This window comes from Narcine bancroftii, chromosome 12 (genome assembly GCF_036971445.1).
Source record: "Narcine bancroftii isolate sNarBan1 chromosome 12, sNarBan1.hap1, whole genome shotgun sequence".
NCBI lineage: Eukaryota > Metazoa > Chordata > Chondrichthyes > Torpediniformes > Narcinidae > Narcine > Narcine bancroftii.
Window position 1 is genome coordinate 59,186,286 of NC_091480.1, and position 24,906 is coordinate 59,211,191.

General features: G+C 39.3%; 1 protein-coding gene across 1 annotated transcript in view; it reads left to right on the forward strand.

Moving 5' to 3' along the window:
• Window positions 1-1,225: 1,225 nt before the first annotated feature.
• Window positions 1,226-24,906, forward strand: part of LOC138747172 (cyclic AMP-dependent transcription factor ATF-1-like) — a 139,664-nt gene continuing 115,983 nt past the window's right edge. Inside the window, exon 1 of the mRNA XM_069906155.1 lies at window positions 1,226-1,422. Coding sequence (XP_069762256.1) covers window positions 1,296-1,422 — 127 coding nt within the window. The 5' untranslated portion in view covers window positions 1,226-1,295. The remainder of the gene's footprint in view (window positions 1,423-24,906) is intronic.

Genomic DNA, 24,906 nt, shown 5'->3' on the forward strand with positions numbered 1-24,906 from the left:
AGTGGTGGGTGCCTGGAAGGGGGTGTGATAGGCATCCAGACAGGCCCATGAACATGGAGGGAGGGAAGAGCTCCAGTGGCGCAATCGGTTAGCGCGCGGTACTTATACAACATGGAGGGAGGGAATGGATCAGGGGTGTACACCTGAAAACAGACACGGTAAAAGGCTCACACACATCCATTGAAGGTAGGTGGGGGGAATGTTTAAAGTAAAATGTGTCGGGCACATTTTCTTTACCCACACAGAGGGTTGGGTGCCTGGTAAGGGTTGCCAGGGGCAGTGGTGGAGAAGCAGGAGGATGGGTCAGTCGTTGTGGATATCACTCAAAGTCGAGGATGTTGGCCTTTGTTCTGTTGATCTATTTATGGGCTCTCAGGTGGTTTACGAGTCCAATCTTGGAGGAAGATTGAACCAGCGTGCGAAGATGCCTGTGCGTGTATTTGTTTAATGTGCACTTGATGTTTCACTCCAAGAAGTATATGATACTTCACAAATCAACCAACTAATCCCAATGGACAGGAGACCATGAGGATCGGAGCTGGTGGATTTGTTGCAGCCTTCGTCCCCCTTTACAGCTGTTGAGTTCAGTCACTTCGTCTGCCTGTCCCACTGTTGACATCCTGGTTGGATTGTTTTTGTCAGGGACCCCACCCTCAACCTTACCGCCACGGGTGGCCCTGACGGGAACATCACTCCAGACGGCATCACTCTCGGGATCACAGGGTCACACAAGCTTCTCCACCAGGGCAAGGTGACAATCCACGGAGAAGGGGTCAGTAATTTTGCAGATGATACGAAGGTTGGAGGAGTTGTGGATGGTGGTGAAGGTTGTCATAGGTGCGAAGAGGTTCACAGACTCAGCTGTGGGTCAACACGTATGTAGGGGTGGCGGCTGTGAGCAATGACAGCCAGGAACAACGTTACCGCTTCACCCCTCTCTCTCCCTCCCCTTTCACTCTTCCTGGGACAGGTGTCAGTGATGACGGAGAGCAATGATTCCCAGGAATCAACAGACAGCATGTTATCCTCTCAGAAAACCCTCAAGATTTTCTCCTACAGGTACAGAGGCGGGGGTGTGGGGGGTGGGGCGCATGGGGAAGATGTCAGACAGTGACCAAGACTTGGGGGAGAGCATGCAGAAATGTTCGCCCCAGCCATCCTCCAACACCCTCCCCTTGTGATGAGAGTGGGGGGTCCTGTATGATGTAACAATGGGTCAGTAGGACACCTTGAAGGAGGTGGAAGACCATCTCTGACACTGCCCCCCACCACACGCTGTTGGCAGGAAAATCCTAATGGAGCTGTCATCCGGAGACACGGCGAGCAAGAGCAAGGACAAAATGGACGAGGAGGTTGGAGGCACTCCCCTCTCCACCGTGACTGTGCCAATGCCTGTCCATCAGACCAACACTGGACAGTACTGTAAGTGGTGGGGGAGTCACAATGACGGCTGTGGGGAGAGACCGGGGAAGTGGGATCAGTCTCAGGGCTGATACAGGGCTGTGGGGGTAGCGCAGGGCAGTGGGATCAGTGTGGGGACTGATACAGGACTGTGGGGAGAGAATGGGGCAGTGGGATCAGTGTGGGGGCTGATACACGGCTGTGGGGAGAGTGGGGGAGTGGGATCAGTGTGGGGACTGATACAGGGCTGTGGGGAGAGTGGGATCAGTGTGGGGGCTGATACAGGGCTGTAGGGAGAGTGGGGTAGTGGGATCAGTGTGATGACTGATACAGACAGGGCTGTGGGGAGGGAGTGGGGCAGTGGGATCAGTGTGTGGACTGAAACGGCTGTGAGAAGAATGGGGCAGTGGGATCAGTGTGGGGGCTGATACATATATCTATTTTAGTTTCCTCATCTTCATATTTTTATATCATTTGTACTCATCTCTCACAGGGGTGAATGTGGTGATACACCACTGGCCTACTGAAGGGGGAAACCTTTGTACCTTCAGAAGAGCATGGGGACTGGTACAGGGTTGCAGGGAGAGCATGGGGTAGTGGGATCAGTATGACAACTGATACAGGTCTGTGGGGAGAGAGTGGGGCAGTGGGATCAGTGTGGGGGTTGATACACGGCTGTGAGGAGAGAGTGGGGCTGTAGGATCAGTGTGGGGGTTGATACACGGCTGTGGGGAGAGAGTGGGGCAGTGGGATCAGTGTGGGGGCTGATACACGGCTGTGGGGAGAGAGCGGGGCAGTGGGGAGAGAGCGGGGCAGTGGGATTTGTGGTGCATTGTCAGTCAGAAGCAAACACACCAAATCAAAAGATTTATATTGAGCCCCACCTGGTCGGGTGTCAATCACCCTCTGGGATATAAGCCTGAGCCGGCCCTTCGAAGACACTCTCTGAGTTTACAGCAGCTCTCCTCACAACTGGCTCTGTGGAAGTTTATGTCGAACAAAGTCTGTTGTACCAGTCCCCATGCTCTTCTGAAGGTACAAAGGTTTCCCCCTTCAGTAGGCCAGTGGTGTATCACCACATTCACCCCTGTGAGAGATGAGTACAAATGATATAAAAATATGAAGATGAGGAAACTAAAATAGATATATGGGTAAATGAATAAAGCCGGTATGAACAGGATAAGAAATGGATATTGGAATGTAGGAAGTAGAGTCAGTCTGAATAAGATAAGAATCTTCTAGCATTTCACAGAATCAGCAAGTTCACCATATGAATGAGATAAGGATAGACAATAGATAATAGAATGGAGTTAGTCTGAATAAGATAAGGGTCTTCTAAGCCCTAGATAGAATTAGCAGGTTTGCATATGTAATTAGTGAGCCTTAAATAGGTATTAGCCAGTTCTACATATGAAGAGGTCACAGCCTTGAGAGTTGGGAAGGTGTAAATTAGAACAAAGACAGGTTTGTGAATAAGGACAATGAGGATAATGACATGATGAGACACCGACAGGATACCCCCTGGTCCTCCAAGTTCACAGAAACAGCATGTAGGCAGGCAGGATTGCATAATGCCAAACCTATCCAGGAGGCAGAAGAATGTAAGGGGGAGGGTATTCCTACACTGAAATGAACTGTATAAAAGTTGGGTGAGCCCCAGTGTATGTGTGTATTCCCAGGGTAAGGGGAAGCACCCAACTTTGCATTGTTGTATAATAAATGTTCTTTGTTCTCAATTTTTGTCTCGAGCAATTTCTGTGAAGGTACTTCTGTTTCTAACAAATGGGGGCTCATCCAGGATCCCACTCCCTCCACTGACAGAGTGCCCGACGACGGGGGTAGGTTCACCCCAGCTGAATCAGCTGGACTCACGGACAAAAGGTGACTGGTCAGTGGATGAAGCGAGTGATATCCGAGAAGAGGCATTGAGAACAAACAATGAGAGGAAGTTAAGGAAGCACACTAGGAGGAGTCACGTGATGGAGTAGTGGCCGGTTGGGGAACTCCAGCCCTCTCCGGAAAAGTTTAAAAAAAACACAGAAAACACAAAGGCACAAACACAAAAATTAAAATAAAGTGAAAGTAAAGGTGGGAAGAATATGGCAATGAAGAAAGAAAAGTCAAAAGCAACGGGAAGAAGAGAAGAAGAAAGGATGTCGGAAGAAGAAGGTGAAGGCCTTACCTGTCCGAGGAGGCCCGCCACGGAGAGAGAAGCCTGCTGCCTCAGTTCAGTCGAAGTCCCGAGTTCGGGACTACAAAAATGGCTCACGGAGCCAAGCAAAAGTGCGCAACTGCGCATGACAAAAAAACACTGATGGGAGGGGGGACCAGCTGAGGAGTCGATCTCCACAGCTGAGGATGACAGCTGCAACACAGCAACAGGAAGAGAACAGAGAAAACAATGAGAACAAGAAAGAAGAGAGTAAAAAGAAATCAAGGAAACAACAGATGACCAACCAGAGGAAGAAGAAGAAGAAGAACACAGAGAAATGGAAGAAAAAGGGAAAGGCAAGACAATGGATTTATATATTTTTAAAGAATATATGGAATCAGTAAAAGAATGGCAATCACAAGAATTTAGTGAAATAAAAAGAAGAATTAAAAGTACAGAAGAAAAAATGAATAGATTAGAGATGGTCATGTCAGATATAGGAAAAAGAGTGGAAAAGGTGGAAGAATGAGAAACAGCCGTAGAAATGGAAGTAAAGGACTTAAAAGAGAAATTAGAAGAATCTAATAAAAAAGTTAAAGTGACACAAGAGCTGTTAGCTCAGAAGATAGATATAATGGAAAATTATAATAGAAAAAATAATATAAAGATAGTGGGCCTTAAGGAAGTTGAAGAAGGCAAGAATATGAGAGAATTTATAAAAGATTGGATCCCCAGGGTCCTAGGAAGATCAGAATTACAGGAAGAAATGGAAATAGAAAGGGCACATAGAACATTAGCCTCTAAACCACAGCCACAACAAAAACCAAGATCCATTTTAGTAAAATTCCTAAGATATACAACAAGAGAAAATATATTGGAGAAAGCAATGAAGAAAATAAGAGAAGACAAACAGCCACTGGAATACAAAGGTCAAAAATTTTTTTTCTATCCAGACATAAGTTTTGAACTCCTGAAGAAGAGAAAGGAGTTTAATACAGCAAAACCGATCCTATGGAAAAAAGGATATAAATTTATGCTAAAGTACCCAGCGGTACTTAAAATAGTTCTTCCAGGGCAGCAAAACAGACGATTCTCGGATCTGGAGGAAGCACGAAAATTTACAGAACATCTACAAAACAGACAGAGAGATGAAGATATGTAACAAGAGCAAAAAATGACCACGAACTATTTGTATGTGTGTATATGTGTGTATGTATATATATATATATATATATATGTGTGTGTGTGTGTGTGTGTGTATGTATGTGTGTACATGAGTGTATGCGTATTTAAAGGAAAATATATAGAGTATAGATAAGAATTAATAAGGGAAAGAAAGGGAAGAGAGGAAGTAAGGAGGGAATTAAGAGAGTGACCTTTGTTATATATGAAAATTAAAATCTTTTCTGGGGGGGCTGGGTGGGGAGAAGTTACGGTCACTGCGAAATCAGTTGACGCTTGCGAGTGAATTCGCAAATCCAAATGGAGAGGGGAGATTTGGTTGCCCGACAAGGGATAAAGGGCAACTCAGGAAAGGGAGGGGATAGTGGGGTTAAAGAAATTTTAGATAGGAGAATAAGGGAAATGTTTGATGTTTTAGAAATGTTGTCTTATAAAGTGTTCAAAACAAGAAAGCAGAAATGGATAAGAAAGAAAGGTGATGATGAGGAAACGGAAAGGAAAGATAAACAAAGTATGAAATGGCTATGTTGAACTATATGACTTTAAATATTAACGGAATACATAACCAAATCAAAAGGAAGAAACTGCTAAATTTACTGAAAAAAAGAAAAAATTGATATAGCATTCGTGTAAGAAACACACTTAACTGAAATGGAGCACAAGAAATTAAAGAGAGATTGGATAGGACATGTAACAGCAGCGTCATATAATTCAAAAGCTAGAGGAGTAGCTATATTAATCAGTAAAAATATACCAATTAGAATAGAAGAGGAAATAAAAGATCCAGCAGGGAGATATGTAATGATAAAATGTCAGATATATTTGGAGTTTTGGAATTTACTCAATGTATATTCACCTAACGAAGAAGATCAAAAATTTATGCAAGATATTTTTTTGAAGATAGCAGACACGCAAGGGAACATACTAATAGGAGGAGATTTCAACCTTAATTTGGATTCAAACATGGATAAAACTGGGAAAAAAATTAACAGAAAGAACAAAGTAACCAAATTTATAATTCAATCGATGCAAGAAATGCAACTTTTGGATATATGGAGGAAACAACACCCAATGGAAAAGGAATATTCATATTATTTGGGTACTCAAGAATAGACCTATTCCTGTTATCAGCTCGCATGCAAGACAGAGTAAGAAAAACAGAATATAAAGCTAGAATATTATCGGACCACTCACCCCTGACATTGACAATAGAGTTAGAGGACATCCCTCCAAGAATGTATAGATGGAGATTAAACTCCATGCTACTTAAAAGGCAGGGTTTTAGAGAATTAATTGAAAGACAAATTAAAATGTACTTTGAAATAAATACAGAATCAGTGAAAGATAAGTTTATACTATGGGACGCAATGAAAGCGTTCATCAGAGGGCAAATAAGAAGTTATGTAACCAAGATGAAGAAGGACTACAATCAGGAAACAGAGCAGTTGGAAAGGGAAATAGCAAATATAGAAAAAGAATTAGCAATGAAGGAAGACACAAATAAAAGAAGAGAATTGGCAGATAAAAAAATAAAATATGAAACACTACAAACATATAAGGTGGAGAAGAACATAATGAAGACAAAACAGAAATATTATGAACTAGGAGAAAAAACACACAAAATTCTAGCATGGCAGCTTAAGACAGAACAAGCTAAGAAAATGGTATTGGCATCAAGGAAAAAAGACAAACAAATCACATATAATCCAACAGAGATTAATAAAAACTTCAGAGAATTCTACGAACAATTATACCAAACTAAAAACGAAGGGAAAGAAGGCAAAATAGATGAATTTTTAACTAAAATTGAACTACCAAAATTACAAATAGAGGAACAAAATAAATTAACAGAACCATTTGAAATAGTAGAAATACAAGAGATAATAAAAAAACTACCAAATAATAAAACACCAGGAGAGGATGGATTCCCAATAGAATTCTATAAAACATTTAAAGACTTATTAATTCCTCCCCCCCCTGGAAGTAATCAACCAGATTGACAAAACACAAAGCTTACCAGATTCCTGTAAAACAGCAATAATAACAGTAATACCAAAGCAAGGGAAAGATCCACTCACACCAGCGTCATATAGACCAATATCATTACTTAACACAGATTATAAGATAATAGCTAAACTATTAGCAAACAGATTAGCAGATTATGTACCTAAAATGGTAAATCTAGACCAAACTGGATTTATTAAAAAAAGACGGACAACAGACAATATTTGTAAATTTATTAACTCAATTCATGCAATAGAAGGGAGTAAAGCACCAACAGAAGCAGTTGCTTTAGATGCAGAGAAGGCCTTTGACAGAGTAGAATGGAATTATTTATTCAAAGTATTGCAAACATTCAGTTTACCAGAGAAGTATATTAATTGGATTAAAGCATTATATAAGGGGCCATTGGCGAAAGTGACAGTAAATGGATATATAACAAAACAATTTAAATTAAGCAGATCAAGGCAGGGATGCCCACTATCGCCTTTATTGTTCGCGTTAGCTATAGAACCACTAGCAGAATTGATAAGAACAGAAAATAATATAAAAGGGATAAAAATAAAAGACAAGGAATATAAAATCAGTTTATTTGCGGATGATGTTATAGTATACTTAACAGAACCAGAACTATCAATAAAAGAATTATATAAGAAATTGAAGGAATATGGAGAAGTGTCGGGTGACAAGATTAACGTAAATAAAAGTGAAGCAATGCCAATGAATAATGCGGATTTCTCAAAATTTAAGATGGAATCATCATTCAGATGGCAAATGCAAGCAATAAGATACCTAGGTATACAAATAAATAAAAATCTCGGTCATCTATATAATCTCAATTATTATCCACTAATGAAAAAAATTACAGGGCGATTTAGAGCATTGGAAAAATTTACCACTAACACTAATAGGAAGATAAACTGTATTAAAATGAACATTTTCCCAAGGATATTATACCTATTTCAGGCATTGCCAATACACTTGACAGAGAAATTCTTCAAGGAGTTAAAGAAAATAATAAGGAAATTTTTATGGAAAGGGGGGAAACCGAGGATAGCACTAGATAAATTAACAGAATGGTATAAACAAGGAGGCTTACAACTGCCAAACTTTAAAAATTATTATAGAGCCGCACAATTAAGATACCTATCAGATTTTTATCAAACAAGGGAAAAGCCAGATTGGACTAGATTAGAACTAGATAAAATAGGGGAGAAGATACCCGAACATATATTATATAAATGGGATGAAAAATTGGTACAACGTAGGAATTCTCCAGTATTACATCATCTGCTCAATATTTGGAAGAAGATTCATGTAGAAAGGAATAAAACAAATGACCAACTACCAAAACTATCACTGACGCAAAATCAGCTAATCCATTTTACAATAGATAACCTTTCCTTTAGAGAATGGGAGAAAAAAGGGATCAATAGAATAGAAAATTGTTTTTCAGAAAATAGATTATTATCCTTTGAAGAAATGAAGGATAAATATAATATAACTCACGATACAGTGTTGGCATATTACCAACTGAGATCCTTCTTGAAGGACAAATTAGGAAGCAGTCTGAGGTTACAAGAGGGAATTAACTTTGAATATGTGATTACAGACACAATAATAATCAAAAGATTTATAACAAATATGTATATTAAACTGCAAGAAAAGGAGAATGAGGAAACAAATTGTAAAACTAAACAAAAATGGGAACAAGATCTAAACATAAAGATAAAGAAGGAAACATGGGAGAAGTTATGCTCTGGAACGATGAGAAATACAATAAATACGAGGTTACCTATGATACAATATAACTGGATACACAGGCTATACATTACACCTCAAAAGTTAAATAAATGGGACCCAACAGTATCTGACAGATGTTTTCGTTGTAAAAATGAAATGGGAACAACAATTCATGCAATCTGGACATGTGAGAAAGTAGAAAAATTTTGGGAAGATCTAAACCAGATATTAAATAAAATTACAGAAAACAATATACCAAAAAATCCAGAGATCTTCCTCCTAAGTAACATAAAAAACAAAGAATTTGCACTTGATTTGGATGGTGCACAAAAAAGATTTGTTAAGATAGCTCTAGCCATAGCAAAAAAATGTATTATGTCAACCTGGAAATTAGAAGATAATTTAAGAATACAACAATGGTATATAGAAATGAATAAATGTATTCCACTAGAAAAAATAACATATAATTTAAGAAATAGTATTACAATATTTGAACAAATATGGGAACCATACATGAAACACAATAGAGAAAACCACCTAAAATGACAAAAGGAGAAGGGAATGAAAAGAATTGACTCAGTGGAATTTCTTGTTTATTTTTATTGAGTGACAACATTGTTTGACTGGTTTAATGTATCTAAGATTTTGTACTTTAAATGAATGGGGGGGAGGTAGGGAGGGTGGGATGGGAGGAGGGAGGGGGGGGAGAAAATGACACTGTATATATTTGAAAAGGAAAATGTACGTATCTTGGTTAACGTGGTTTATGGTGTTAAAAATAATAAATTTAAAAAAAAACATATTGTATCAACTGGCAATTCTCTCTCTGAGGAGCCTCATCGAATATTTGTTCTAAGACCTGACCGAATAAATTTGGTGATTCTGTAAAGCCCTGGGGAAGGACAGTCCACGGTATTGATTCTTACGTCCAGTAAAAGGATTTTCCCATTCAAAGGCAAACATGTCTCTGCTCTCTGTTGCTAACGGACAGGTCCAGAAAGCATCTTTGAGGTCAATCACAATAAACCATTTACTATGCGGATCGATTTTACCCATTATTGCATAGGGATTAGGTACAACTGGGTGACAGGTGAAAATAATTTTGTTCAGCTCCCTCAAGTCCTGCACTAATCGATAGGTACCGACTGGTTTTTTTGGACAGGTAAAATTGGGGTATTAAAAGGTGACATACAAGGTTCGAGTATACCATCTTTCACCAACTGGTCAATTACTGGCTGCAGCCCCTTTCGGCCAGCCATCGGAATTGGATACTGTTTTCGTCTAATTACTTGTTCAGAATCTTTTAAAGTAACTTGCAGGGGAGGAATATCTAACACTCCTCTATTGCCTCTTTCTGCCCATACTCCAGGATTTATTAGTTCTCGATCTTCCTCACTTAATACGTACAATTGAACTCCGATACCTGATTCCTGTGGTCTGGTGCCGATAGCCAATTGGTCCTGTAAATATCGTCCTAACAACAAACTCCAGCTTGGGGAACTAGTAGAAGATCCTCTGTTATTACCTTTTCTCCCATTTGTATTCTTACATCTCTTAATACAGGGACTGTAAAGTCTCTTCCTCCTACTCCCGAAACTATCACTGTCCCTTCTATCCTAACACCTTCGGGTGGTTGTAAAATACTAGACCGGGCTGCCCCGGAATCAACTAAAAATACCATCTTGTCACTGTGGGGTCCTATGCTTAAATTTACTAATGGTTCTCCGTGCAGCCCCATGGTGTGTATTGACTGAGAACTGTGACTCCCCTATTCATAATCTGCTTCCATCAAGGCGTAGGATTGTGTCTCCCTGGCTCGCATTGGGCATTCTTTCTTAAAGTGTCCCTCCTTTTTACAATGATAACAAACTAATGCTTCTGTTTCCCAATTTCTACCTGGGTCTCCACAGGGTCCCGGGAATAGTCGTCGTCCCTGGAATCCTCCTCTACTCCTCCATCTACTCGGGTCCCAACTTCCCCACCTCTGGCTCCCCTCCCAACGTCCAGGAGCTGGCACACAGTCCCTACACTTTCCTTGTTGTTCCTCCACTACTCCCTTGACTGCCTGCATCAAAATCTTAGACTTTCCTTTCTGCTTATCCTCAGACCTCTGGACAAATGCTCTTTGTGCGATCTGTAGAAGCTGGGTTATTCCTTGCTCATGCCAATTCTCAGTCTTCTGTAATTTCCTTCTAATGTCTGGGGCTGAGTTCGTAACGAAACCTGTTTAATATTAGTTGTTCCCCTGCTGGGGATTCTATGTCCAGACCCCCATATTGCTGTATGGCCATACGCAATCTATTCAGAAATGCAGAGGGGGTCTCCTTGGGACCTTGGGGAACCTCAAATGCTTTCTTAAAAATTTGTCCCTTTGGAACAGATTCCTTGATTCCTTTTATCAAATTAACCCTATATTCTTCCATTAATGTGCGACCATCATTAGTATTCTTATCCCAATTTGGTTTCGCCAGGGGAAATTTAGCTTCTCCAGGTATCACCTCTGGTCACCCTTGGTGTTCCCTATCCTAGACTCTAATCCCTGCCTGGCGAATCATTCCACACTCATCCAAAGTAAACAGTGTTTTAAAGATAGATGTTAACTCATCCCAGGTATATGTATTTGGTCCCAAAAATTGATCTAATTGTCAGCACATCCTTGAGGATCTTCTATCAGGGAGATCATTTCTCTCTTAAAGTTACGCACCTCTGTACTGGTCAGGGGCACATTTACGAAACCGATACCCTCTCCCACGGGAACTTCCCGCAGAGGTCTCATCCAGTTAGTTTCTGGCTTATTAGGTCTAGGTTCCTGCTCTCTGGGAAATGAATCAAAGGCTTCTGCCCTTTCTTCCTGGAGGGTCTCACACTGTTCTGAATTAAAGTCGCCTCTCTCTCTTGTCAATAGAGGTGTTAATCGAGTATTTTGTGAATGGGTCATCATACCACTCCTACTTTCTTCTCTTTTCTCTAGCTGTGGGGGAGGAGGGGAAGGTGCAGAAGGGTAGAGCATAAGAGGGGGGGGGGAAAGATAGGAGCCGGCATAGGAGAAACATAAGGTGGAGGAAGGGAATGTAACACATCGCATCCTTGTGGTTCAGGGACAAAAGGTTCCTCATCTCTCTTGTCCTTGCATTCCTTTTCATGCAAAATCAGTTGATCAAACAATCCCCTGAGCCAGCAGGCTGCATATTCCCTGCTCTCAAGATTATCTCTTTGATTTTGATAGAGCCAGATGTTCAATGCTTGACACATCCTGTAATCCTCGGATCTGAGCTTTGGCCAATATACAGAGCTCCCCTTAATCGGGCTTTTAACCCATTCCAAACAACAATACCTGACCATGGTCAGTTTGTCCTTCCCACGGGTTCTCCCCACACCCCAATCAGATAACATTAATCCTAACGGACTTTGCTTGGTTATCTGATCCTGCCATCCTTCACTAGGACTCTCTTCCTTACTACTCACAACTCCCATACTAACAGGTAAGTAAAATTTCTCTTACCGAGGTCCAGTAGCTAGTTCTAGCGCGCTTCATTTTTTGTAATTAAATTTTTTTATTTTTCACACTATAAACCACATTGATCAAGATACATACATTTTCCTTTTCAAATATATACAGTGTCGTTTTCTCCCCCCCATCCCTCTTCACATCCCACCCTCCCTACCTCCCCTCCCATTCATTTAATCTAAGATACATTAAAGCCATCAAACAATGTTGCCACTCAATAAAAACAAACGAGAAATTCCACTGAGTCAATTCTTTTCATTTCCTTCTCCTTCTGTCACTTTAGGTGGTAGATGTCCCCGGTAGGTTTTCTCTGTTGTGTTTCATGTATGGCTCCCATATTTGTTCAAATATTGTAATATTATTTCTTACATTATATGTTATTTTTTCTAAAATTATATGTTATTTTTTTCTAATGGAATACATTTATTCATATCTATATACCATTGTTGTATTCTCAAGTTATCTTCTAATTTCCAGGCTGACATAATACATTTTTTTGCTACAGCTAGGGCTATCCTAACAAATCTTTTTTGTGCACCATCCAAATCAAGTCCAAATTCTTTGTTTTTTATGTTACTTAGGAGGAAGATCTCTGGGTTTTTTGGTATATTGTTTTTTGTGATTTTATTTAATATCTGGTTTAGATCTTCCCAAAATTTTTTCACTTTCTCACATGTCCAGATTGCACAAATTGTTGTTCCCATTTCCTTTTTACAGTGAAAACATCTGTCAGATACTGTTGGGTCCCATTTATTTAACTTTTGAGGTGTAATATATAGCCTGTGTATCCAGTTATATTGTATCATAGGTAACCTCGTATTTATTATATTTCTCATAGTTCCTGAGGATAACTTCTCCCATGTTTCCTTCTTTATCTTTATGTTTAGATCTTGTTCCCATTTTTGTTTAGTTTTACCATTTGTTTCCTCATTCTCCTTTTCTTGCAGTTTAATATACATGTTTGTTAGAAATTTTTTGATTATCATTGTGTCTGTAATCACATATTCAAAATTACTTCCCTCTGGTAACCTCAGACTGCTTCCCAGTTTGTCCTTCAAGTAGGATTTCAGTTGGTAGTATGCCAACACTGTATCGTGAGTTATATTATATTTATCCTTCATTTGTTCAAAGGTTAATAATTTATTTCCTGAATAGAAATTTTCTATTCTATTGATCCCTTTTTTCTCCCATTCTCTAAAGGAAAGGTTATCTATTGTAAAAGGGATTAGCTGATTTTGCGTCAGTGATAGTTTTGGTAGTTGGTCATTTGTTTTATTCCTTTCTACATGAATCTTCTTCCAAATATTGAGCAGATGATGTAATACTGGAGAATTCCTACGTTGTACCAATTTTTCATCCCATTTATATAATATATGTTCGGGTATCTTCTCCCCTATTTTATCTAGTTCTAATCTAGTCCAATCTGGCTTTTCCCTTGTTTGATAAAAATCTGATAGGTATCTTAATTGTGCGGCTCTATAATAATTTTTAAAGTTTGGCAGTTGTAAGCCTCCTTGTTTATACCATTCTGTTAATTTATCTAGTGCTATCCTCGGTTTCCCCCCTTTCCATAAAAATTTCCTTATTATTTTCTTTAACTCCTTGAAGAATTTCTCCGTCAAGTGTATTGGCAATGCCTGAAATAGGTATTGTATCCTTGGGAAAATGTTCATTTTAATACAGTTTATCCTTCCTATTAGTGTTAGTGGTAAGTCTTTCCAATGTTCTAAGTCGCCCTGTAATTTTTTCATTAGTGGATAATAATTGAGATTATATAGATGGCCGAGGTTTTTATTTATTTGTATACCTAGGTATCGTATTGCTTGCATTTGCCATCTGAATGGTGATTCTTTCTTAAATTTTGAAAAATCCGCATTATTCATTGGCATTGCTTCACTTTTATTTACGTTAATCTTGTATCCCGACACTTCTCCATATTCCTTCAATTTCTTATGTAATTCTTTTATTGATATTTCTGGTTCTGTTAAGTATACTATAACATCATCCGCAAATAAACTGATTTTATATTCCTTGTCTTTTATTTTTATCCCTTTTATTTTATTTTCTGTTCTTATCATTTCTGCTAGTGGTTCTATGGCTAACGCGAACAATAAGGGCGATAGTGGGCATCCCTGCCTTGTTGATCTGCTTAATTTAAATTGTTTTGTTATATATCCATTTACTGTCACTTTCGCCAATGGCCCCTTATATAATGCTTTAATCCAATTAATATATTTCTCTGGTAAACTGAATTTTTGTAATACTTTGAATAAATAATTCCATTCTACTCTGTCAAATGCCTTCTCTGCGTCTAAAGCAACCGCTACTGTTGGAGATTTATTTCCTTCTACTCCATGAATTAAGTTAATAAATTTACAAATATTGTCTGTTGTCCGTCTTTTTTTAATAAATCCAGTTTGGTCTAGATTTATTATTTTTGGTACATAGTCGGCTAATCTGTTTGCTAATAGTTTAGCTATTATCTTATAATCTGTGTTAAGTAAAGATATTGGTCTATATGATGCTGGTGCGAGTGGATCTTTCCCTGTCTTTGGTATTACTGTAATTATTGCTGTTTTGCATGAATCTGGTACGCTTTGTGTTTTATCAATCTGGTTGATTACTTCCAGAAGGGGAGGAATTAATAAATCTTTAAATGTTTTATAGAATTCTATTGGGAATCCATCCTCTCCTGGTGTATTATTATTTGGTAGTTTTTTTATTATCTCTTGTATTTCTACTATTTCAAATGTTTCTGTTAATTTATTTTGTTCCTCTATTTGTAATTTTTGTAGTTCAATTTTAGTTAAAAATTCATCTATTTTGCCTTCTTTCCCTTCGTTTTCAGTTTGGTATAATTGTTCATAGAATTCTCCAAAGTTTTCATTAATCTCCGTTGGATTATATGTGATTTGTTTGTCTTTTTTCCTTGATGCCAATACCATTTTCTTAGCTTGTTCTGTCTTAAGCTGCCATGCTAGAATTTTGTGCGTTTTTTCTCCTAGTTCATAATATTTCTGTTTTGTCTTCATTATGTTCTTCTCCACCTTATACGTTTGTAGTGTTTCATATTTTATTCTTTTATCTGCCAATTCTCTTCTTTTAGCTCCTTCATTGCTAATTGTTTTTCTATATTTACTATTTCCCTTTCCAACTGCTCTGTTTCCTGATTGTAGTCCTTCTTCATTTTGGTTACATAACTTATTATTTGCCCTCTGATGAACGCTTTCATTGCGTCCCATAGTATAAACTTATCTTTCACTGATTCCATATTTATTTCAAAGTAAATTTTAATTTGTCGTTCAATGAATTCTCTAAAATCCTGCCTTTTAAGTAGCATGGAGTTTAATCTCCATCTATATATTCTTGGAGGGATGTCCTCTAACTCTATTGTCAATATCAAGGGTGAGTGGTCCGATAATATTCTAGCTTTATATTCTGTTTTTCTTACTCTATCTTGCATACGAGCTGATAACAGAAATAGGTCTATTCTTGAGTATGTTTTATGTCTATCCGAAAAATATGAATATTCCTTTTCCTTTGGGTGTTGTTTCCTCCATATATCCAAAAGTTGCACTTCTTGCATCAATTTAATTATAAATTTGGTTACTTTGTTCTTTCTGTTAATTTTTTTCCCTATTTTATCCATATTTGAATCCAAATTAAGGTTGAAATCCCCTCCTATTAATATGTTCCCTTGTGTATCTGGTATCTTCAAAAAAATATCTTGCATAAACTTTTGATCTTCTTCGTTAGGTGAATATACATTGAGTAGATTCCAAAACTTTGAATATATCTGACATTTTATCATTACATATCTCCCTGCTGGATCTATTATTTCCTCTTCTATTTTAATTGGTACATTTTTACTGATTAATATAGCCACTCCTCTTGCTTTTGAATTATACGACGCTGCTGTTACATGTCCTACCCAATCTTTCTTTAATTTCTTGTGCTCCATTTCAGTTAAATGTATTTCTTCCACAAATGCTATATCAATTTTTTCTTTTTTCAGTAAATTTAGCAGTTTCTTCCTTTTGATTTGGTTATGTGTTCCGTTAATATTTAAAGTCATATAGTTCAACGTAGCCATTTCATACTTTGTTTATCTTCCCTTTCCATTTCCTCATCGTCACCTTTCCTTCTTATCCATTTCTGCCTTGTTGTTTTGAACACTTTATAAGACAACATTTCTAAAACATCAAACATTTCCCTTATTCTCCTATCTAAAATTTCTTTAACCCCATTATCCCCTCCCCTTCCTGAGTTGCCCTTTATCCCTTGTCGGGCAACCACATTGCCCCTCTCCATTTGGATTTGCAAATTCACTCGCAAGGGTCAACTGATTTTGCAGTGACCATAACTCCTCCCCACCCAGCCCCCCCCCGGAAAAGATTTCAATTTTCACATATAACAAAGGTCACTCTTTTAATTCCCTCCTATTCCCTCTATTCCCTTTCATTGCCTTATTAATTCTTATCTATGCTCTATATATTTTCCTCTAAATACGGATACACTCATGTATACACATATATACATACACATCTATATATATATAGATATATACCCATATACACACATACATGTAGTTCGTGGTCATTTTTACTCTCATTACATGTCTTCATCCCTCTGCTTGTTTTATAGTTGTTCTGCAAATTTTCGTGCTTCCTCCGGATCCGAGAATAGTCTGTTTTGTTGCCCTGGAATAACTATTTTAAGTACCGCTGGGTACTTTAACATAAATTTATATCTTTTTTTCCATAGGATCGCTTTTGCTGTATTAAATTCCTTCCTCTTCTTCAGGAGTTCAAAACTTATGTCTGGATAGAAAAAATTTTTTGACCTTTGTATTCCAGTGGCTTTTTGTCTTCTCTTATTTTCTTCATTGCTTTCTCCAATATATTTTCTCTTGTTGTATATCTTAAGAATTTTACTAAAATGGATCTTGGTTTTTGCTGCGGTTGTGGTTTCGAGGCTAATGTTCTATGTGCCCTTTCTATTTCCATTTCTTCCTGTAATTCTGGTCTTCCTAGGACCCTAGGGATCCAATCTTTTATAAATTCTCTCATATTCTTGCCTTCTTCATCTTCCTTAAGGCCCACTATCTTTATATTATTTCTTCTATTATAGTTTTCCATTATATCTATCTTCTGAGCTAACAGCTCATGTGCCCCTTTAACTTTTTTATTAGATTCTTCTAATTTCTCCTTTAAGTCCTCTACTTCCATTTCTACGATTATTTCTTGTTCTTCCACATTATCCACTCTTTTTCCTATCTCTGATATGACCATTTCTATTTTATTCATTTTTTCTTCTGCACTCTCAATTCTTCTTTTTATCTCATTAAATTCTTGTAATTGCCATTCTTTCACTGATTCTTTAAAAAAAGATATATCCATTGTCTTGCCTTTCTCTTCTTCCATTTCTCTATGTTCTTCTTCTTCTTCTTCCTCTGGGTTGGCCATCTGTTGTTTCCTTGTTTTCTTTTTGCTCTCTTCTTTCTGGTTGTCGTTATTTTCTATGTTCTGCTCCTGTTGCTGTGTTGCAGCTGTCACTCTCAGCTGTTGAGATCGACTCCGCAGCTGTTCCCCCCTCCCGTCAGTGTGTTTTTTTCATGCGCATCGTGCATGTGCGGTCGCGCACTTTTACTCGGCTCTGCGAGCCATTTTTGTAGTCCCGAGCTCGGGACTTCCACTGAACTTAGGGAGCGGGCTTCTCTCTCCGCGGCGGGCCTCCTCGGACAGGTAAGGCCTTCACCTTCTTCTTCCGACTTTCTTTCATCTTCTCTTCTTCCCGTTGTTTTCGACTTTTCTCTCTTCACTGCCATTTCCTTCTCACCTTTACTTTCACTTTGTTTTAATTTTTTTTTCTTGTTTTGTGAGTTTTTTTTCAACTTTTCCAGAGAGGGCTGGAATTCCCTGAACGACCACTACTCCATCACGTGACTCCTCTCTTGATACAATATGTTGATGATTTGTTAATTACTGGAAAAACGTATGAATTAGCTAAACAGTATACTGTTGAACTTTTAAATTTTCTGGAGATTAAGGGTCTTAGGGTGAGCGAATCCAAATTACAATTTGTTCAATCAGAAGTTAAATACTTAGGTCATCTGGTAAGTCAGGGAACTAGGAAAATAAGTCCAGAGAGGATACGTGGTATTCTACAGATCCCCCCTCCCAAGAATGCCCAAGAACTTAGGAAATTCCTTGGTTTAGTGGGATACTGTAGAATCTGGATTGAAAATTATTCTAGCCTGGTCAGATTTCTCTATGATAAATTCACGCTTCTAGGGGGCGAAGCTGTTGTCTGGACAGAGGAAGAGATTAAAGATTTTAACTTGGTGAAACAGAGCCTTATAAGTGCCCCAGTGTTGGCATTACCTGACTTAAATAAGCCATTTGACCTATATACCAATGCGAAAGGAGGTGTAGCCACCGGAGTACTAACACAAGAGAGGGCAGACTATAGACAGCCAGTTGCTTTTCTGTTTTAGATCCCGTTTGTCGTGGTTGGCCAGAATGTGTGCAAGCCATCGCAGCCACTGCTATTTTAGTTGAGGAAGGACGAAAGATTACGTTTGGTGCCCCGATGATGGTTCACACCCCTCACACAGTCCGTAATATTCTCTTACAACGTGCTGGAAGGTGGCTCACAGACTCTAGAATTTTAAAGTATGAAGCGATCCTAATGGATAGGGATGATTTGACCCTGATTACGAATAAAGAACACAATCCAGCAGCCTTCTTGGTTTCTCCAAATTCTGACAATACCATAAATGAATTAGAACATGTGTGTTTAGAGGTAATAGATTTACAGACCAAAATTAGAGAGGATTTAAGTGATGAGCCTTTACAGGAGGGTGAAAGGTGGTTTATTGATGGTCTTCTCTTTGCATTGATGGCACTCGCTACAGCGGGTATAGTGTAGTGGATGGGAAAGAAGGAGTGGTGATTGAAGCCGGTTGCCTCCCTGGTCATTGGTCAGCACAATCTTGTGAATTGTATGCCCTCTGTGGAGCTCTCCAGGGTCTGGAGAGCAAGGTGGGCACTATTTACACGGACTCTAAGTACGCTTTTGGTGTAGTGCACACCTTTGGGAAGATCTGGAAAGAATGGGGAATGATAACTGGAAAAGGACAGAAGCTGATCCATGAAAACTTAATTGTCCAATCCCTGGATGCTCTTACATTACCTGAGGAAATAGCTGTAGTACATGTACGAAGCCATCAAAGAGGTGACAGTCTCGAAGCCCATGGGAACAGACAGGCAGATGCAGCTGCCAAACAAGCTGCACTAGCAGAGAAAATAGACATGCACCTGTTACTGCCCACCCCACTAGAGGTTAAAAAGACTACCATCTTTTCACGGGAAGAGGAGGTTTCTATGAAAGACCAGGTTATGCGCCAAACTGCCGATGGGTTGTGGTGGACGGCAGAAGGACGTCAATTACTGAACAAAGCCTTGGCTCGGCAAATTGTAGATCAGATACACCAACAAACACACTGGGGAACACAGGCACTTGTGGATACATTTGTACGATCCTTTTATTGCTCAGGCATATATACAATAGCCAAACAAAGTACTCGGGGTTGTCCAATCTGTCATAGAGTAAATAAGAAATCTATGCACTAGGTAATGCCTGGCAGTCGTGATATAGCCGTACGCCCATTTCAACGGATACAAATTGACTTTACAGAACTTCCTAAGATAGGAATTTACAAATACCTCCTGGTGATGGTAGATCATTTCACACGATGGGTTGAGGCTTTCCCAACCCCTAATAATCGTGCCAGCTCCGTTATCAGGATACTAATGGAATCTGTGATTCCACGATATGGTATGATTCAAACCACTGACTCAGATCGAGGTACACATTTTACCTCTCAGGTACTCCAGGGTGTGTGCAAAAGACTGGGAATAGACAAGCAGCTACATACCCCGTTGCACCTCCAGAGCTCAGGCCGTGTTGAACGAATGAATCAAACCTTGAAAAATCAGCTCACTCGACTTCATGAGGAAACTGACCTCTCCTGGATTAAATGCTTACCCTTAGCTTTAATTAGGACTCGCACAGCTCCTCGTAAGGACCTTGCTGTCTCACCATATGAAATGATGTTTGGTCTTCCTTACATGGGATTCCACACTGATACCCCTATCCCTGAGGCTAATGACCAATATATCTCTAAATTTTTACAGGGACTTTCTACTTCTCTCCATGACTTAAGACAGAAGGGTTTATTAGCTCAAACTCCGCCCCTGGAGCATCCTATTCATTCTATTAAACCGGGTGATTGGGTTTATGTCAAAGCATGGCAAGATAACCAACTGAAACCTGTCTGGGATGGCCCCCATTGTGTACTTTTGATTACAGACACTGCCGTGCGAACGAAAGAAAAAGGCTGGAGCCACATCCAATGAATTAAACCAGCTACCGAACCACAGAATAACGACATTGATAATCTACCCTCCACCTGGCGTGCAGTCCTTCATCCTTCTGATCTGAAAGTTACACTACTGTTAGGAATTAAAGTACCTTTAAAGAAATTGCTCGAGACAAAAATTGAGAACAAAGAACATTTATTACTACAACAATGCAAAGTTGGGTGCTTCCCCTTACCCTGGGAATACACACACATACTGGGGCTCACCCAACTTTTATACAGTCAATTTCAGTATCAGAATGCCCTCCCCCTTACATTCTTCTGCCCCCTGGATGGGTTTGGCATAGGTAATTCTTCCTGCCTACGTGCAGTTTCAGTACACTTGGAGGACCAGGGGGTATCCTGTGGGTGCCCCATCATGTCATTGTCCTTATTCACACCTTCCTGATTCTCTGGGCTACAGTCTCTTAATATGCAGAGTTGACTCATTCTATCTAGGGTTGGCTAATTTCATATGTATAAATCTGTGTATGGTTAGCTAATTAGAAATGTATGACTTGGTACTTCTGTCCAGGGCTAGGAGACCCTTATCTGATCCAGACTACCTCAACTTCCTACATTCTATTGTACCTTACCATTCCTTATCTTAGTCCTATGGTCTTGTCACAAAGGATAGGAGATTCTTATGTTAATCGTGCTGACTCTGCTTTCCTGCATCCAAAGCCCCAAACTTATCCTGTTTGAACTGGTTTCAGCCATTTTACTGATGAACTTTAGTTTCTTCCATGTTCATAATTTTAGGTCAATTTTCCCATCTCTCACAATCCTCACTTTTCTTTTAGATCAGTAATACTGATCTTTCACCATGATCAGTGTTACTGATCTTTGGTTACTAGTGTCAGTGTGACTGATCCCCCCCCCCCCCTCTCCTCACTTTTCTTTTAGATCAGTAACACTGATCTTTCAAGTGTAAGGTGTAGTTTTACCCAGCTGGTCAATAACCGAATTGTAATGTCTGTGTAAAGTCTTTAGGTAGGGGAGCACCATGAAGGTCAGGGGAGTGAGTCCAGCTGCTTATTAGGGTTTGGAGTATCAGGCTCCAGTTCTCAGTAAAGAGTCTAGTCCATCCCATACGTTGAAATATTGAAGCAGTGTCTTTGAAGCACACGACCTTTGTAAGTGTTGTCCCGACGAAGTCTGTGAGAGGCGCTGCCTTCAGCAGCGAACGAGTAGCAGTCTATGAGAAGCGCTGCCTTCAGCAGCGAACGAGTAGCAGTCTATGAGAAGCGCTGCCTTCAGCAGCGAACGAGTAGCAGTCTATGAGAAGCGCTGCCTTCAGCAGCGAACGAGTAGCAGTAGTCAGGCGGTTCCGTTTGATTGTGGCTCGTATCTGATGTCCTCTTCAGCCCCGAACCCTAGGGCCACCGATCTCCGAAGGCTGTTTGGAGCCTGATATTAAAGTGTCAAGCAGCTCACGTTGTTGGAAACTGGTGCTCCCTTTCATGGGGTGATGAAAAGTGACCAAGCAGGGGGGGGATTGTTTCTTGTGATTTAACTGTGTGTTGCAGCTTGTCTGCTAACATTAGCATATATATCATTGAACTTGTGAGTTGCAGCCTGTCTGTGTACATTAGCATATGTATTAACTCTCTCTCTCTCTGTTACATGTACAATGCTGACTACCATTCTGTCTGTCTTTGTCCCACCATGTCCTTTGTGCTATCGCTTCAAAACTCCTGTCTTTAATACCTGTGTAGGCTATGATACAAATTAGATGTACTCCACTAAAGCTGTTTAATTCCCCTGGTCCGTATTGGGATCCCTTATATCCCATTATGATTATACATTAAATCTATGCCCTGTCTACATTCTAAAGGAGCTGAATTGTAACCTCTGCTGCCCCTATTCCAGGGGGGCTTAAAACATTAACGAACAATATTCCAAAGAAATTAGTAAACAACAATGAACAATACATGTAAAGCTCATTAAAAACAGCATTAAAATACAATAAGAACTGAATAAAGCACAATAAATGTAAAGCTCATTGAAAACTGCAATAAAATACAATAAGAACTGAATAAAACACAATAAATGTAAAGCTCATTGAAAACTGCAATAAAATACAATAAGAACTGAATAAAACACAATAAATGTAAAGCTCATTGAAAACTGCTATAAAATACAACAATAACTGAATAATCAAAAGACAAGTAAAATACAACAATAACTGAATAAACCATTAAAGAAACGAAAAAAAATGTTAAATTACGGCACTTTGTAACAATCTGACTTTCCTTTGTGTTAGTGTAAAAATTGTAAAATGAAACACAAACCATATTTGCATGGGTTTTGAATATGTTAGACCTTATTAAAATGCAGTTGGAGCTGCTTGTCTGTATGGGGCACAACCCTCCAATTTGTTAGAGTGAGTACATAACAGACATTGCAGCACAAGAGCCCCTGCAAGAGAACTTGAAACATATTCAACCTTTAGTTCTGCCTTAAGTAAAATGCCTTGTGCCACAGCTCACAGGAGCTGGCCTTATTTAAAACAGTCTGTAAAACAGGCACCAAAAAAAAGTTAAAAGATGTTCTTATGAAGATTGCACACACAATAATTTAAGTACAGGCTAGTTTCTATTATATTCCACTTAAAAGTTCTGCTGCATGAATCCTGGAGCTTGTGGAGTCATTATTGAATCAAGAAATATTGGTACCATGCCAATCTCATTCTAACATGCCAATTTCTCCAGTCCTTAAGTCAAGATGTACTGAATAGCATCTGGTACAAGATCTGTGAGTTCTTAATGATATTATTATTCTTATGCACCCAATTGTTCTGAACTATGCCACCAATTTAAATCATATTCCACCTATTGCAGTACTCACACACCACCATAGACCAGTTCGCAGGTTTATTTCTCCATTAAGCTGAATCCAGTTGCGCAGGATTTACCTCCGTGATTATTTACAATGTAACTTCCGCACTACCGGATTTAAATATAAACCTGATGAATGGGGGAAAGTTATCATGAATTAAATAACAGCGGCAATACAGAGAAATTGTGCTGAGGCATTAATTTCACTCCGGAGGTAAATGCACCAGAGAAATGAATGATTAAACTTATAGGAATCCCCATAGGAATCCCCAGAGGTATCTTTATTCTCCAGAGGTGGGTGATCTTTAAACTCACGGACCTTGACTGCTGAATGTGTAGAAGAAATGTATTAAATGTGTTGATAGGGCTCCATACCTCTAACTGCAAGACAAGAGCCTGAAGCCTCAATTTCAAGTGCCACAGTGCACTTAAAGGGACATGCACACTCCCCCTTCAACTGGCTGATCCAGCCACTTTACACATCAGATCCTTTCTTTATCTCACATACACTTAAAGTTAAGATGTATAGAACTCACCCTATTTGCGCAAACATTTCTCCCTGCAAATGTTATAACATCACTATTCTCAGGTAGTCCCTGTGCAAAATCACATTTGAATACAATTTATTTCATAAATTGGAATTAACTGGTAGTTAAATTCGCTAATTCTTCAGTATTGAAAAATGATCCTTTATGACATTTAAATTTTAGCATGAATTTTAATCAATATTGGTCAGTGACTGAAGTGGGAAGTCGTGATTTATGAAATTATCTCTGGTCTCTACTCTCCCACTCCCTGCACTTCTCCCAACATTCAGGAGCTGGCACACAGTCCCTGCCTTTTCCATGTTACTCATCTACTATTACTTTAACTGCTTGCATCAAAATGTTAGCCTTTGCTTTCTGCTTATCCTCAGATGTCTGGACAAATGCTTTTTGTGTGATCTGTAGAAGCTGGGTTATTCCCTGCTCATGCCAATTTTCTGTCTTTTGTAATTTTCTCTTAATGTCTGGGGCTGAGTTGGTAACAAAACCTGTTAGTACCAATTGTTCCCCTGCTGGGGATTCTATGTCGAGACCCCCATATTGTATATATATTTGGTCCCAAAAATTGGTCTAACTGTTCAGCACATCCCTGGGGATCTTCTATCAGGGAGGTCAGTTCTTTCTTAAAGTTACACACTTCAGTACTGGTCAGGGGCACATTTACGAAACCGAGACCCTCTCCCATGGGAACTTCCCACAGTGGTCTCATCCAATTGGTTTCTAGCTTATTAGGTCTGGGTTCCTGCTCCCTGGGAAATGAATCAAAGGGTTCTGCCCTTTCTTCCTGAAGAGTCTCACGCTGTTCTGAATTAAAGTTACCTCTCTCTCCTGTCAACAGAGGTGGTAATCGAGTGCTTTGTGAGCAAGTTATCATACCACTCCTGCTCTCTTCTCTCTTCTCTAGTGGTGGGGGAGGTGGGGAAGGTGCAGAAGGGTAGGTCATAGGAGGGGAAGGAAAGATAGGAGCCGGCATAGGAGGAACATAAGGTGGAGGGAGGGAATGTAACACATCCCAACCCTGTGGTTCAGGGACAAGAGGTTCCTCCTCTCTCTTATTCCAGAATTCTTTCTCATTCAAAACCAGCTGTTCAATGGATCCCTTGAGCCAGCAG